General features: G+C 40.1%; 1 protein-coding gene across 2 annotated transcripts; it reads left to right on the top strand.

Moving 5' to 3' along the window:
• Nucleotides 1–1009: 1009 nt before the first annotated feature.
• On the top strand, nt 1010–15140 carry LOC310955831 (phosphoribosyl pyrophosphate synthase-associated protein 1-like). Of its 2 annotated transcripts, XM_083925888.1 has the most exons (11): nt 1010–1691; nt 5371–5423; nt 5560–5626; nt 6632–6804; nt 7830–7945; nt 8099–8154; nt 8301–8446; nt 10375–10425; nt 13114–13184; nt 13624–13770; nt 14651–15140. In XM_083925888.1, exons 1-11 carry the CDS (start codon nt 1528–1530, stop codon nt 14807–14809), a joined length of 1203 nt encoding a protein of 400 aa, XP_083782014.1. In that variant the 5' UTR covers nt 1010–1527; the 3' UTR covers nt 14810–15140. The 2 variants fall into 2 exon arrangements, with proteins under 2 accessions (XP_083782014.1, XP_083782015.1); XM_083925889.1 differs by lacking the exon at nt 10375–10425.
• The last annotated feature ends 224 nt before the right edge of the window (nt 15141–15364 follow it).

The following is a 15364-nucleotide window of genomic DNA, read 5'->3' as shown; positions in this document are numbered from 1 at the left end:
TTCATAACGATCATCGCCATCTAATTATTCAGCTTACTACAAAGTGTTTGGAAATTAGGCCATTTATCTCATGCTTAAGCCCAAGTTAAGGGATCTGTGTGGATTTTGGCACATATATTGGCAGACATAGAATGATAATTATAATTTAAAACATAAAGTACATTTTTAAAAATTTTAAAAGTAGCTTAAACTAACACTTTAACCTTCACCACATATTCATTTTTCATTAATAATGCCCATTATTTTACACTGTGTTATTATGCTTTTACTGAAATTAATATTGTGAGTAGACACATTCTTCACTGTGGTACCTAAACCCATGGATGGATTACTGAATGGGCCTACAGGGCACAGGCCCAGTTGCCCAAAGTTACAGGGGCCCACCTGGCCCTCATCTACAAAATGTCACACAAGAGACACTGTACCAATACGGAAGAAACTCAAAATGACCACAAAGACACATAAAACGACAACAAAGGGAGCAAAACAGCTTCAACGAGACACAAAACGACCAAAAGGAGACACATACCCACAGAGATGCATAACAACTAGGCTACAAAGAGGCACAGAACAACCAAAAGAGGCTCAACAACTATTGTGTGTGTGTGTGTGTGTGTGTGTGTGTGTGTGTGTGTGTGTGTGTGTGTGTGTGTGTGTTGCTCCTTTGTATGAGAGGTGGGAAATCCTTTTGCATGTCTGTGCTCACCCATACCCAATAATTACCTTTCTAACGGTTCTTACTAACTACGATGCTTCTTGTTAAGATACATTTTTAAATTTAGGGATAACACAAATTTAACTTGTTTGCCACCACAACATTTTTGGTCCTTGCGCTTTAATTTGAGGTCATACACAGCCCACGCACGGATTGGTCAAACATATATTGTACACGCCCCCTGTTGTTTTGATCTAGTTTTTGATTGGTTCTCTTCAAAGTCACTCCTCATTTTATCCACCCAATGAACGTGTCCTCGTGGCGTATTTTTTTCCTGCTGGGACCGCATTGCTACAAAGTTTACTGTGGCCACATTTGAAAAAATAGGTCTACCGTCAGCGGAGTTTTAAAGTTTTCACACTGTAGCAAACAGCGCCCAAGACCGTTTTTGATACAGTGTAATTCGTCTACATGGTAACATAAAACAGCCGGTGTGTGTGTGTTCTGGAGGCAACAACGACTCAGTGACCCGCATGGAAACACATTGCTCAGTTCTCCGGTGGTAGACCGTTTTTTTGTGTTGGTCGGTGGTCGATGTGAAGGTAGTAGTTGTCGACTTACTTACACGTACGAGCTTTGCTCCCACGTTACACGTGGAACAGGTGCGCTTTAATTTAGTTTAGATACATTTTGGCGTCACGCAGCTCCAATACGTTTTGTATTGTCTTACCTAAACATGCGTCTGCATGGTGGGAGTCTGAACCACCCGTAGTTTAGATTTTTGTGTGGAAACGGCTCTTCTGGTATTAACCGACGATTTGAAAGGGTTTTGGGGGAAACGCAACTAAATACCACATTGATTCCAAAGCAACATGCCCATAAGGCGTTTTGGGGGTCATAGGTCTTTTGTCTTACGCTCTCAAACTCCAAAGCTGTCGTATGGTTACAAGAAAATGAATTTTTCAAGAAGTGATTACCGTGTTTTTTCTGCCAACTCCACCACCGCCTGCACCGAGCTGGCCAAGAAGATCACAGAGTAAGTGTGGTTCAACTGTCCCATATCTTCACGATTAATGTCATTTCATGTGTGATGTTGAGGATTGGCCTGTATTTGTTACATGCCATGTCCCTGATTACACCTGGGAGTCATAGCTGCAGGTGACCTGAGGCGAGTGGGTGTGTATTGTTTTGAATTTAATGCTGTTCAGTTAGGCTATAAACACTCACTGAATACTCATATTGCAGTTGGGTTATCTACTAGTCACTTGCAACAACAAATTATACCTATCAAACAAGGGCCTTATGGAGAAAATCAAACGTCACAGTACTTTTCACTAAATAACTCAATATCTACAATAGTACTATTGGTGCTTCTACAAAACATTTATACAATGAGATTTTTGATACATAATCATCAGTAATGTGAATATAATGAGTAAAGGTAAATAATATAACATCTACAGTCTGTTACGTTCAGAAAACCACATCACTTTACTGTAATGCAAGATGATATGGTGTCTCATATCCCAGTATTGCTATAATATCGATATATTGCCCATCCCACTAATAAATCACCTTTGAGTTAGTGTCCCCTAAATGGTTACTTTAGTAGCTTTTCTAACTGATATACTACTCTTGTCAAGGTAGTAAGAGGGGTACGGATACGGTACACTGGATCTTACTGTGGCAGGCTGCCACTTTTTAATAGATTCATGGGGCATATCATTGGTTTTGGTTTAGTAGAAAAAGGTATCTTGTTGTAGTCCTTATCATGACACTGACTCAGATCTCTTCAAACTCCAATATCTTTACTTGCTGTTGGCCTGCTGAAATCAGGGAGCAGCCATGTCTTTTCCCACCCTGCAGGCTTGTAAGACAGCCAAGCAACAGTGCTGCTCACAGTCAACACTGTTATTGGCAAAATTACAGGAGATTATTAAAGAGATTATGTTGCCTTTCTGGAGCCAAGTAGAGTTTTCTTGTGGAGCAAAAGTTGAATAACAACATCAAATGTTAATATTTACTCTGAAGTGCATATGGTGGCTGGGCCGTGTATGTGCAACTCTGGGAATATAAACAGGATAGTTCAGATCTTTTGAAGTGGGGTTGTATGAGGTACTTATCCATAGTCAGTTCAGTGTATTACCTTCAGTAGATGGCAGTCGACACGCCTCCAGTTTGGAGAAGCAGACCGGAGGATCAACACAGAAGCTAAGCAATGAGCTGTTCTGGCAGCTAACCATATTTACTCACACAAAAAGGCCCACCAAAGAAAATTAATCAGTATCAGTTTAAGTGTACACTATATTTAGAATTTTGGCAGCTTTACCTTGCTATCGGACAGCCCCTATCTAACAAACTAACTGATTTAGGGAGCGATAGACTAGCAACTCCTATGTTCTGTGAGGTACGATTCCTGCTTCTGTCAATACAATGGTGTCTAGTGGCTTTGACGGGGAACATAGATGACTGCTTCAGTTCCCCCCTGTTTAAACTTAAACAGGGCGGTAAGTGGGGAAAATATTTTAAATATAGCATACACTTAAAGTGTTACAGATTTTAAATATCTTTTTTTTATGGTGGGCCTTTTTATGTGGCTAAAATACGTTAGAATGTTGCTCCACATGCATAGCTGTACATTGCTTAGTTTCCATGCCCGTCCTCCTCCCTGCTTCTCCAAACTGGGCACATGCCGACCGCCATCTACTATAGTTGAGACACTGGCTATGGTTAAGTACCTCATGCAACCCCACTTAAAAAAACAAACTATCCCTTTTAAATATGGTCATCCTGATTTCTAAGATCATGTAATACCTCACTGAAAATGGCTAATAGACAACAATGTATGAGAGATATTGCAAGTACATGTCCCATATTCTTTGATTGTTCTTTTTATTTGTTAACTTAATTACACCGTAGTCGTAGATAAAATACTTATATCAAATATTGGAACAAGGTTGAGCGATGTAAACAGGGTGAGGCCACAGAACAGATCCCTGTTGACTGTAGCCTCCCATTGTTGCAAAGCCAAACCCTCCTGCCTTATTTTCTCCCTCAGGTGCAGCTGTATTCATGATGCCTGGGCTTGTTCAGAATTTGACTTGATGCGACAGGATTGTTCTGCATTGTCAAAGTCAATATTATCTCAGACCATGTTTGGATCAAGTGCTGTTTGGGGATGTTTTGACGTTTTTCATCATTGAGGCTAGTAATGGACGCATAGTCTGATCACAATTACACTACTGTATGGAAAAAAAAAACTACATTTGTAGAAATCCTTCCTCTTTCCCAAATCACTTCTTCAAATAAACGATCAGCACGGTCAATCAAGTTTACTGCTTTTTATAGTCAGTGAGATGCATTTGAGAAGTTGTAGCATGTAAAGTTTGCATGTCATAGCATGCACAGTTTGCAAAGTTGGTCAACAATTATTTTTAATACTAATTAGTCTGGTGATATATTTTTTTAAATTAATAAATTGTAACTAAATTGCTTGGTCGATTAAACATCTGAAAGGATGCAAAAACACCTTTGTCATACAGGTCATTAAGCGTTTTGAGGCCCTTATCTGACCATATGCGGAATGTAGGGTCAGTGTAGGAAGGGAGAAACGCATAGTTCTTTAAAACTGGGGCAAGGATCGAAGCACTTTGCAAGCCGTACTGCTACCTGAACTAGATCTAAATTTTAATGGTATTGGCGACAAGGTGAGATAAGGTGAGACCTTATGAGCGGTTATGGGGAGCTGTGAGTAAATCGTAGAGTGCAAAGAGCAGGAGGAAGATGTTAGCTCAGTATGAGCCCAGGGCGGGCAGAGGTCTGCAACTCCACCACGGAGCCAATATGAAAGTTTATTAATGTTGCAGGCCCAGAAGTAGTGGCGATATTGGGAAGTGCTAGTCTCCCTTCAGGTTTAGGGAGTTGAAGAATTTGTTTTTTGATACGGGCTGGTTTATTCTGCCAAATAAAAGCGTTAAGCTGTTGATCTAGATTAGTAAAAAACAATTTATTAAGACAAATTGGGTGGTGTTGAAAAATGATAGAAACTTTTGTGAAATGACCATCTAAGATTAACCCGGCCTGCAAGTGACAGGGGGCAAGTCTGACTTGCCTTGATCTAATAGCGGCTGGAAGTTCTTTTAGAAAAGGTCCCTGAAGGAGCTGGTGACAAACACCCCCAAATATTTGAATCCCTTGTCAGCTGTTTTAAAGGGGAATATGGATTGTGGGAGTGATCTCGCCAAGTTGTCAACAATAAAATAACTCACTTTTCCGACTATTCAACTTATACCCCGATAGGTGCCCAAACTGATCCAGGATTGATAAAACTGGGGGGAGGGAGCATGTGGGGGTTTGAAATAAATAAGAGAAGGTTATCGGCATGTAAGGAAAGTTTGTGGACTAGACCAAAACGAGTGATGTCTGCCAACACATTCTGGTTTCTAAGCCACATGGCTAATGGCTTGATTGCTATGTTGAACACCAAGGGTGAGAGCGGACACCCCTGCCGGGTCCCACATTTGAGAGGGAAATATGCTGAGCAGACACTGTTAGTGTTTACAGATGCAGAGAGGGTTACATACAGAAGCTTAACCCAAGAAATAAAATTAGAATCAACGCCAAATTTCTCCAGAATGAAAAATAGAAAGCCCCACTCCACCGTGTTTTTGTTTTTAACACTCTTAAAAACTTTAATATTTGTTTTTTTTTCTCAGACGCTTGGGTGTGGAATTGGGCAAGTCAGTGGTTCATCAAGAGTCAAATACAGGTATGGATCATACATATTACCCAGGTCCCTTCCATAATGAATGTCTTAGATTAATGAGCTGTGGTTTAGTGTTGTCTAACTTGGTCTTGGACTTGATCTCACAATGATAGTTTTTTTTGGTTTGTTTTATTTGTAGAAACTAGAGTGGACGTCAAAGAGTCTGTCCGTGGACAAGACATCTTTATCATTCAAACCATTCCCAGGTGAGATGAAAGGATATTTTTAATACCGTATTGTTCTATATTAACAAAGAATCATATCACTAAGTGTGTGATGAACCCTCAAGAAAATTGTCACTGCAACTCCTTTTTTTTTCGGCCTCTTTTACAGCCCATACATTTAATGTTTGGTTCACTAATCAGCATTGTTTTCCAGCAGCCACCAGCATTGCTGGTCCTGACGGCCGACTACTGTATGAAAGTATACTGCATTTGTCATTTACTTGCATATAATTAAAACAAGTCAAAATACTGCTTCCTTGTATACTGTGATAGCAAGGAAAACAGGAAAAACTAAACATTTCACTTCTACCAGTTGAGTGCTCCATTTGTCCTTGTTTGTCAGTTATTTGCTATGCCCAAGAGATGCTCTGGTAAAAGATAACCAGAGGTGACATCACATTGTGGGATGCCTGGTTTCAACAAGCTGCCAAGACCAACATGGCTTCATACAACATCCTGTTTCACCAACAGCTCCTCACCTCGCTAAAGTGGTGAAACTGTCGTAGTCATCAATGAAATGGTATTCTATCAAAATCTCGTCACAGTGTAGATTTTTGGTTGCTAGCCTGGGGGGATATTGATTTTAAAATGTCCTTTGGAGAAATGATTTTCTTACTTGCATGTGTTTTTTCCTGAGAAGAACTTTATATTTACTTCATGTTTAGCTATGCAGTTAATCGTGTGTTTCTTTTTTTGCAACTTGATCAATTATATTACAACAGCCAGAAACTTTGTAGGTTATTTTTGTCTTTGGGCTCAGAGGAAAGCAGTTTAAGGCGTAGTCTAATAACAGGGTATCTGTAAACAATGGAAAGAAAAAAACTGTTTAGTCTTTGCCAGACAGTGCTTTATTTACATTGACGCATGGGATGATGACCTTGTTAACAAACATTGAGCTGCTGAGTCATCCATCTGCACCAGCTCATAACAACATGTATGCTCTTGCAGCTTGTGATATCTAATATAATTTAATCTGTTGTTTCTCAGAGATGTCAACACGGCCATCATGGAGTTGCTGGTTATGACCTATGCCCTGAAGACATCCTGTGCCAAGAACATTATCGGCGTTATTCCCTACTTTCCTTACAGCAAGCAGTGCAAGATGAGAAAGAGAGGATCCATTGTCTGCAAGTTGCTAGCATCCATGTTGGCTAAAGCTGGTATGACTGTGTTTTTTTCCTTTAGTTATTATTGATTTGTTTCACCTATACCTACTGAATTACAGCACAGATGAACATAAAAAAAACTGACCAATATAATAAGTGTCCTGTCCTGTTAAAGCTATAATATCTAGTGTTATCCTAAAAAGAAAATGTATAAATTAATACAAAAGTAATCGCTCTCGGTCATTACTTATGACCCACTTTAAGCGTGTGGTGATGTCTGTATCTGCAGACACCCTGCCCTCTGCCTGTATTTTCTCTTTTCTTTTTGTTATTTCGAGGTGGACCGGGACATTTCTGGGTATCTTAAACCCCAGCCAATAATTGCAGCAGGGTGAGCAGCTCTCCGATTTCCAGCTGCTGCTGCTACGTTCCTCACCCTCAGCTGTTCAGCTGTATGTAGCCTACTGCCACCCACTAAACACATCCAAGTTTACTTTTGACAAGTGTTTTACATGTAGGTTATTAACCAGTACATATTTAAACATGGTTTAAAAATCCAGTCCGGATCTGTTTGTGTTGACAGGTAGTCCATGTTTATTTTGGCATTTGCAGGGTCGCCTGCCACCAGAACTCAGTGGTTACTGACGAGTTACGGAGGTTTTTCAAGTGTATTCACTAAGACTTAAGGTTCATGCTCCTTCCTGACTGTCTAAGACTAAAAAACTATGTTCAAGTTGGTGGGAAAAATCTTTGTGTGGTTTGTCCAGTCTTTGTAGGTTTCAGATAGTGTTTGTCCCAAGCACTAGCTGAAATAATATATATATATACTTATTTCCCACTTTTTTTCTGAATACAAGATGAATATCACTGATGTCTTGTCAAAATGTTGCACTCAGTTTAGCAATCTGTTCTCATAGTTTATTAATCTGTTTGTGCAGGTTATCTATCCGGTGCACACATCTCCACAATATGTTATGTACATATAATACCGGGAAGCTCTGTAATTTTGTGCTCTAAACACTGCAGAAATTTGTTCTGAAGCCATACTAACTAATACTTGTATGTCTTTGGTGTTTCAGGGCTAACTCACATCATCACCATGGACCTCCACCAGAAAGAAATCCAGGGCTTCTTCACCTTCCCTGTTGACAACCTGAGAGCCTCCCCCTACCTCATTCAGTACATCCAGGAGGAGGTGAGGCTTAGTGACACTGGACAAAGGCACAGTTTCACAACAATGATGGTTTTCTACTGTACAGGAGTTTATAGTTAAATAATATTTATTCTCATGTAAGATCAAAGTTCAGTAATTGTTTTAGCACTGTAAAGAATGTTTCTCTTTCCTCAGATCCCAGACTACAGGAATGCCATAATTGTTGCAAAGTCCCCTTCAGCTGCCAAGAGGTAACAAGAAAGCCTGGGTCCTTAAGTTCACTGGTTGCAATTATCTGTTTAACACAAGCACAAGCTTTCCACTGTCACAGTGGAAGTTTCTTTCTTTGGCATCATATTATGATTGTGCTTTGTGTCTGCGTATCCTTCAATCTCAGAGCTCAGTCCTACGCTGAGAGGCTGCGACTCGGGCTGGCAGTGATGCACGGGGAGGCCCATCATTCAGAGTTGGACATAGCTGATGGACGACAATCTCCTCCCCCATCTCGCACAACCACAGGACACACCGGCCTGGAGCTGCCATGTAAGACACACAGCACAGTTACATGCCTGCTCACAAGGTTAATCATATGTTTTATTGCTTGTATGTTAAAATAATTGCTTGTACATATTTCCTCCAAGCCTGCTCGTCTTGGTCTGGTGCCTCACTAAAACACCCAGATTGTGCCTTGGATGTTTGTTTTCTCATATCTTTAGAATGAATGTGCCTACGTTCAGCCAATAGAGCTCCTCTGTGGCAGTGGCATTATCCTTATCGCTCATCATTTATTTTCACCAACCAGTCTAATGATGAGGGCCAGGACTGACTCTTAAGTAATTTCTGGTCAATCACAAACAGTTTCTCCCTGAATAATGTTTTATTTATAAATAAGACCATGCATGCAAGGTGAAAGCCATATACTTCTCTACATGTATTACTATATCACTTGAACACAAAAAGAGGATAATAGTTTAATGTTTTATTTTGCATAGATGGATTGTGTGTTTATTAGCCACGACTAATGCTGGTGAAATATGTTTTCGGTACAGTATAGTATTCCCTGCAGCGCAAATACACAAATGGACACATCGGACAAGAGAGTCACTTCAGACAGTTAATGCTTATTAATGTGATTCCTTTTTATTGTTTATTTGTATTTATTTACTTTGTGTGTATTATTATACTAGTTTATTTAAGGTACTCAAGTATAGAATTAAATCTGAGTGTAGAAAAATGGTGATGTCTGTGGTGTCCGTCAAATGTCTGTCTGATTTTTTTCTGTGGTTTCTTAATTATCAGGGAGCTGCCATTGTTTGTTCTTGTTGTGTTATGTATAAATGTATGTTGCTTAAGTGTGAAGGAAGAATAGCCAATGCTGCCGCGGGTGCTAATGGGGATCCTAATAAGGAAAGCAAGGAAAGAAAGTCCCAATGGCATAAATGTAAAGCTTTACATAAAGATAGCTGTATACTTGAAGGCCACTGTGTTATCAGAAGGGATTATATTAATTTTAAAGTGATGGTGTTTGCACTGCAGACAGAAAACTTCCCCTTAAAGCAACCTGTGCAATATCAAGGCTTCTTAGCACCTATTTGCCAAATAAAGAGACACTGTAGCTGCTGGCAAGTTTAGCGCCTGTGTTGGCTGATAAGGCAAGCTAAAGTACCAACAGGAAGATTAGAATGCTTAAGTTTTAACCTGTGTGGCCATTAGACTGAATTATGTTACTTTCCATCTGCTGCACATGTCTATAGACACATACTGTAAATCATAAGCAAAAATTTAACTTCCCTAAATTGTAAAACATCACAATTGTCTTGGGATTCTTTTTCATTGTCTTGTTTTTTTAAGTTTGAAATACCTCTGAGTAAGGACCAGTAGCAGGGCTGACCTTTGCTCACAGTTTGAAAAAAAAATAGCCAGCTTAAGAACAGAGTAATGCCCCTGCCCACCCCGCAGTGACACACACACACACACACCCACACACACACAGTTTTCCCAGCATGTTTCAGGTCAGCCCTGCCCCAGGCATTGTTGTAACCAGCTGTGAAATACTGCAGGCAGTGACTGACATTGCCCTTCTTTTTCTTCCTTTGCTGAATTTAATTCCCTCCTCATCTTGTCCCGTCTGCTGTCTTTTCAGCTGAGTTTACCATCCTCCTCTTTCTCCCCCCTTTACTTGGAAACGTATTTCATGCCGGCCCTCTCTCTTTTCCCCAGCAGAAGCTGCATCACACTCAATCCAGCCGTCTTTCTCTCTACCCCCCCCCCCCTCGTTCTCTGCCTCTCTCTCTGCCTACACGCTTGCATTGACTATGTGAAATGTCAGTTCATGGCAAGAAAGGTTTATTTCCCCTTAATACACCTGCTCTGAAAAATGTTTTGATATTAATGATGTGCTCTGTAATGTGTTGTCTATTTGTTGTATGTTTAATTGTTCATTAATATTTTCTCTACCATCCCATCTTTAGCCACCACAGGCCGCAGACGTCTTTCCTCATTCCCTGGGATAGAGCTCCCAAGTATGATCATAATGCTTGCATCCATTTGTGCTTCCTTTTTGATGCCTCCCTGCATGGAATAACTGGATGAGTTACTGAGGGCTTCCACTTAATGTAATTTTCTCATCTGGACATTTAGTAATGAAAGTTACACTGATCCTATAATTTGTGTAGAAATCCTTGCTACAGTAACAAAGTCCCATAAACACTTGTGTGATAAAGTTTGGGCAGAGATGATGTAATGGGTATTGAAAACATAGCTAATTATTTTTCACTCACCTGTAGACTGGTGACCTGTCAGATGCATCCCTGCAAGTAATTTTATAATAATTACACTGCTGACTCTGTATTGAAAGTGATAGGGCTGTCGTCCATTAGTCCTTTGGTTCTGGTCTACTCATATTTCTTTAGTCAATCAGATATGTTTAGTGCTTATTTCATGCTAAATTACTTATTTCCCAGAAACTTATGAGCACAAGTTTTACAGATCTGTCAATAATGGATACAGCACACCATGCTAGCCTCATCACATGTTAAATTGCTGTTTATGAAACCAATTAGTGCAGCCAAAGAAGAGCTGCTGCCCTACACCATGTAAAATATCAGTAGTGTATACAAGTATGTCAGGATTTCAATGGACTGCAGGTTCAGGTCTATGCATGGCTCACCCCAGTGCAGCAAAACTATCAACCTATTATTATTTTGACATCTCCCTGTAGCTAAATCAAAGCTACCTTGGATATTGATTTCATCCTTATTGATGTTAGGTATTTCACATGCTGGCTCTAGCTTACTGCTGAGGTTTTAAAGGAATATAGATCATACATGACTTTTCCCTAGGCAAAAACATTTTTTTTTCCACAACTGAAATACAAGGGGTGTGTTCAGATTTGCCATGTGAGTTTACATGTAAATCAAACAGGACTTTGTCTATAGAAATTCAATGAATGAGGAAACGAAACACTTGAAACATATCTGTCCCTGTTTGCCCAGCCATTAGACAAGAATGTGGGCAGAGCAGACTTTGCTCTCTAAGCAAACCAGTTTCTGTTTTAATGACCCACAGTGTTTATGCCTCTAACATTGTTGGAATAAATGTGTGTTGCACCGTCCTGATACATTGATCCACACATGGATAATAAGATGAAAATTGTTTTTTCCTAATTGGCAAAGCTACTCTTTGGAAGCCCTCAGTCTCTCGTGTAATGAATGCGTTATAATGCAAATGAATTTGGTTATTGCGAAATTAAGAATTATTACAGGAGTGGAAAACTGTGACATGGATGATATTTTTGTCACTGCAGATGTGTAATCCTCAGCCTGCTAAATATTAAATAGCCTAATGACCCTGTAGAGGTATGAAACGGTATGTAATTGAATAGCATTATGTACACTCAGCGGCCACTTTATTAGGTGCACCTGGTGCTTCATAAAGTGTCAGTGTGGTCTTCTGCTGCTGCTACCTATCTGCTAGAAAGAAGGTGGTGCCGTGCGTTCACAGATGCTCTCCTGCATTCCTCTGTTGTTACCAGTGGACTTTTGAGTTACTGTTGCCTTTCTATCAGATCAAACCAGTCTGGCCATTCTCCTCTGACCTCTGGCATCAACAAGGCATTTGCGCCCACAGAACTGCCGCTCACTGGATATTTTCTCTTACTCTGAACTTTCTCTATAAACCTTAGAGATGGTTGTGCGTGAAAATCCCAGTACATCAACAGTTTCTGAAATACTCAGACCAGCCCGTCTGGCACCAACAACCATGCCAAGTTCAAAGTCACTTAAATCACCTTTCTTCCCCATTCTGATGCTCGGTTTGAACTGCAGCAGATCGTATTGACTATGTCTACATGACTAAATGCATGTGGTTGCTGCCATGTGATTGGCAGATTAGAAATTTGCGTAAACAAGCAGTTAGACAGGTGCACCTGATAGAGTGGCCGGAGAGTGTATAAGGAGTTATGCTAAGTAACCCACCTTCTAGATTTAGGTCATGAAATAACTTTTCACACTTTGATCATGAACTGGAAATTGTATTTTTTTGCCTTTTGTTTTCAACCCAGAAATCTGTGACCAAATCTGTAAATGTTAGTTTTTGCACAGGGGCCTTACTTGATGGCCATGTGATGGATTTGGGAACTGACCTCTAAACGTGCCTCGCTGTTGTTTGGAAGAAGGTTTTTTGCATGGTCAGGGCCTCAGGGTGGGGAACCCTACAAGTCAGATGTGGTGGGTTTCAGATCTGGATTGATTATTACTTGAAATCCAATCAAGTACTTGAGATATTTTACTATACCTATTGGGGTTGTAAGACTTAGATGTTGGGGTTGGGGGCTAAGTTATTACATCAATATTCTTATCGTGTTAAAATAGTGTTTGATTACATTACAAATAATGATCCATTCTGATCTGTGGTTCCCAAACGAGGCTCTGCTCTACACCGAATTGTCCATCTACAGCTAAACCAAAAGCAGCCACATGCGGTTGCACTGTGATTTCTGATTTGGATTGAGCAGACCTTTCCACCAATCTTCAACGGCCTGCAGTTTGATTGAACTGGTGCAGTGGTAGCTGGAAAGTTGCTGGGGTAGAGTCGTCTTGCATGATGTTTGCAGGTTTAACCTCACCTCAAAAATCTGTTCCTGATTGGGTTAACAGGGTAGACATCACTTCTTTTCCGGAAAATAATGTTCCTTCATCTTCGTCTTTCAGTTATGATGGCGAAGGAGAAGCCACCCATCACTGTTGTTGGAGACGTAGGAGGCCGAATCGCCATAATTGTTGTAAGACCTCAAACTAAGTTCATTCCTCATATTGAAACAGGATCTCAAAAATCTATATTGGAAAGCTGCAGTGTGAGGAATACCTTTAATTTTAATAAGTGAACTTAGTGATGGTGGGGGTGGAGGGGGCGTTGTATTATGTGCAAGTTTATATACTGATTTTGTGGGGTTCATTGCTGATGTTTCTCATAAGTGGGAGGTTACCATAACATATCGCAGCACAGCCAAGTACAGTATTTCTGGTGTTTTTTGTACTTAATCAGACCCATGTAAGTCATGCCACTTACCAGAAAATCTTCTCAGAAATGTCAGATTCTCAGTATTTGCATTGTGACATAACCCAAAAACCTAGAAATCTAAATGTTTACTCAGTTCTCCTGAAATTCAAACATATGGATTTTTCCCTGTGTGGTGCCTACCCTTGTGGCAACTTTCTCAGGATGACATCATAGATGACGTGGAGGACTTTGTTGCTGCAGCAGAAATCCTGAAGGAGAGAGGAGCCTACAAGATCTACATCATGGCTACACACGGCCTGCTGTCTGCAGATGCACCAAGACTAATAGAGGAGTCTTCTATCGATGAGGTACAATCCTGTATGGGTCTTGTCACTGAATTTAGCATTCATAGGTGCATGTCAAAATAAGAATGACATTGACCTATTACTACATTAATTATGTAGTATGTGTTACATTTTTTTGCTAAAATAGGTTGAAGCAGCTTCGATGTAACCCTATAGATGTGGATCAGCATTTTGTTCTTCCATAGAGAACTATGAAGCTAGAGAGAAAAAAAATAAATCACTCGTGATAAAAAGCTTGTGATCGACAGATTTGAACTTAAACAGTGTGATCTGTTGTTTACTTATTGCAATGTTGGTTCATGGGACTTTGTTCCCTAAATTCAGCCTCTCATCAACTGTACTGACAAGATGTGAGCGTGAGGAATGGTTTTGATTATTGGGGATTCTTATGTGGTAAGTTTGAGGTTTTGACATTAAATGTATAATTACTCCAACTTAGTGGGGGGTTTGTTTATATGCAGTTATGTGATAATATCCTTTCCATGTGGCATTTGTCATGCATCCACTATTTCCAGGGTGCGTACCGCCTCCAGCAGCCTAACCAATCAAAAGCACATTTGTAGAGTTATAAAGAATTAGAAAGTCACGTTCAGGAAAATTGTCATAGTAGGTCTGGTAAATTGTAGCTTGAGAAACTAGACTCGGGGCAACAAAGCCCCTAAAGTTATGGAAAAAAGCTGAAACAAATACACCAAGACAAATTTTTTATTTGTCGCAGAGCGGGGAAATGTTCAGTGTTGCAGCAGCAAATGTGAAAGTGCAAATGCAAGATATGATACCTAAACAGTAAAAGAAGAAGCAAATAACCAGTAAAAATGCAGTGAACCATAAGAAGTAGTCTTACTGAACACTGAATTCACAGGCTGTTATATTGCGCCTCCAGGTGGTGGTGACCAACACTGTACCTCATGAGGTGCAGAAGCTGCAGTGTCCGAAAATCAAAACTGTGGATGTCAGTATGATCCTGGCCGAGGCTATCCGGCGCATCCACAATGGAGAATCCATGGCTTACCTGTTCCGCAACATTGCTTTGGATGACTGAGGCAACACACACTTACCTTTTACATTCCTGCACACACACAAACAGAATGAAGATAACGGCTGTTTCTGATGTAAACTGTTGGTCCTGTTTGTGTTGCTGATAAACATGTTGGCAGAAATTGGTTGTGTTCACTCACTGTATGTGACATGAAGCAGCTCAAACTCTGCTTTAATACTCTTAAAATGTTACGTAGAGGGACTGCGTCAACAATACGAACTGTTTCACTTCACTAATGTATGCTTCCTACTATCTAAAAACATAACTAGCACCACACAATGTACCATATGCAGCCTCTCAGTACGCTGCAAAATTTGGCAAATAAAAATATTCTTGGGTGAATAAAGTTCTCTTTTTTTTTTTCACCAAAGTGATAACTGCTTGGAGACATGAAAAACTGAATATATGTTGCACAGTACCATATGTGGCATCAGTACATCATCTCCAGTACATGGTTTGCGTTGGAGTGGTGAAGATTTTATCTGGAACTGCCAGAAATGTACAGTAGTGACTTCACACCTGAACCTCAGCTTTCAGTAGCAGTTTCAGTCACAGCTG

This window comes from Echiichthys vipera (genome assembly GCF_963691815.1).
Source record: "Echiichthys vipera genome assembly, chromosome: 2".
In the NCBI taxonomy this organism is placed as follows: Eukaryota; Metazoa; Chordata; class Actinopteri; order Perciformes; family Trachinidae; genus Echiichthys; species Echiichthys vipera.
This window is presented reverse-complemented; position numbering and strand designations above follow the sequence as displayed.

What these genes read in the sequence shown, in the direction of transcription:
- LOC310955831 (XM_083925888.1), top strand. Translation starts at nt 1,528, where the DNA reads ATGCCCATAAGGCGTTTTGGGGGTCATAGGTCTTTTGTCTTACGCTCT. An exon ending in TCATCAAGAGTCAAATACAG is followed by an intron (nt 5,424 to 5,559) that starts GTATGGATCATA and finishes TTTTATTTGTAG; the next exon opens with AAACTAGAGTGGACGTCAAA. An exon ending in AGGAGTCTTCTATCGATGAG is followed by an intron (nt 13,771 to 14,650) that starts GTACAATCCTGT and finishes TTGCGCCTCCAG; the next exon opens with GTGGTGGTGACCAACACTGT.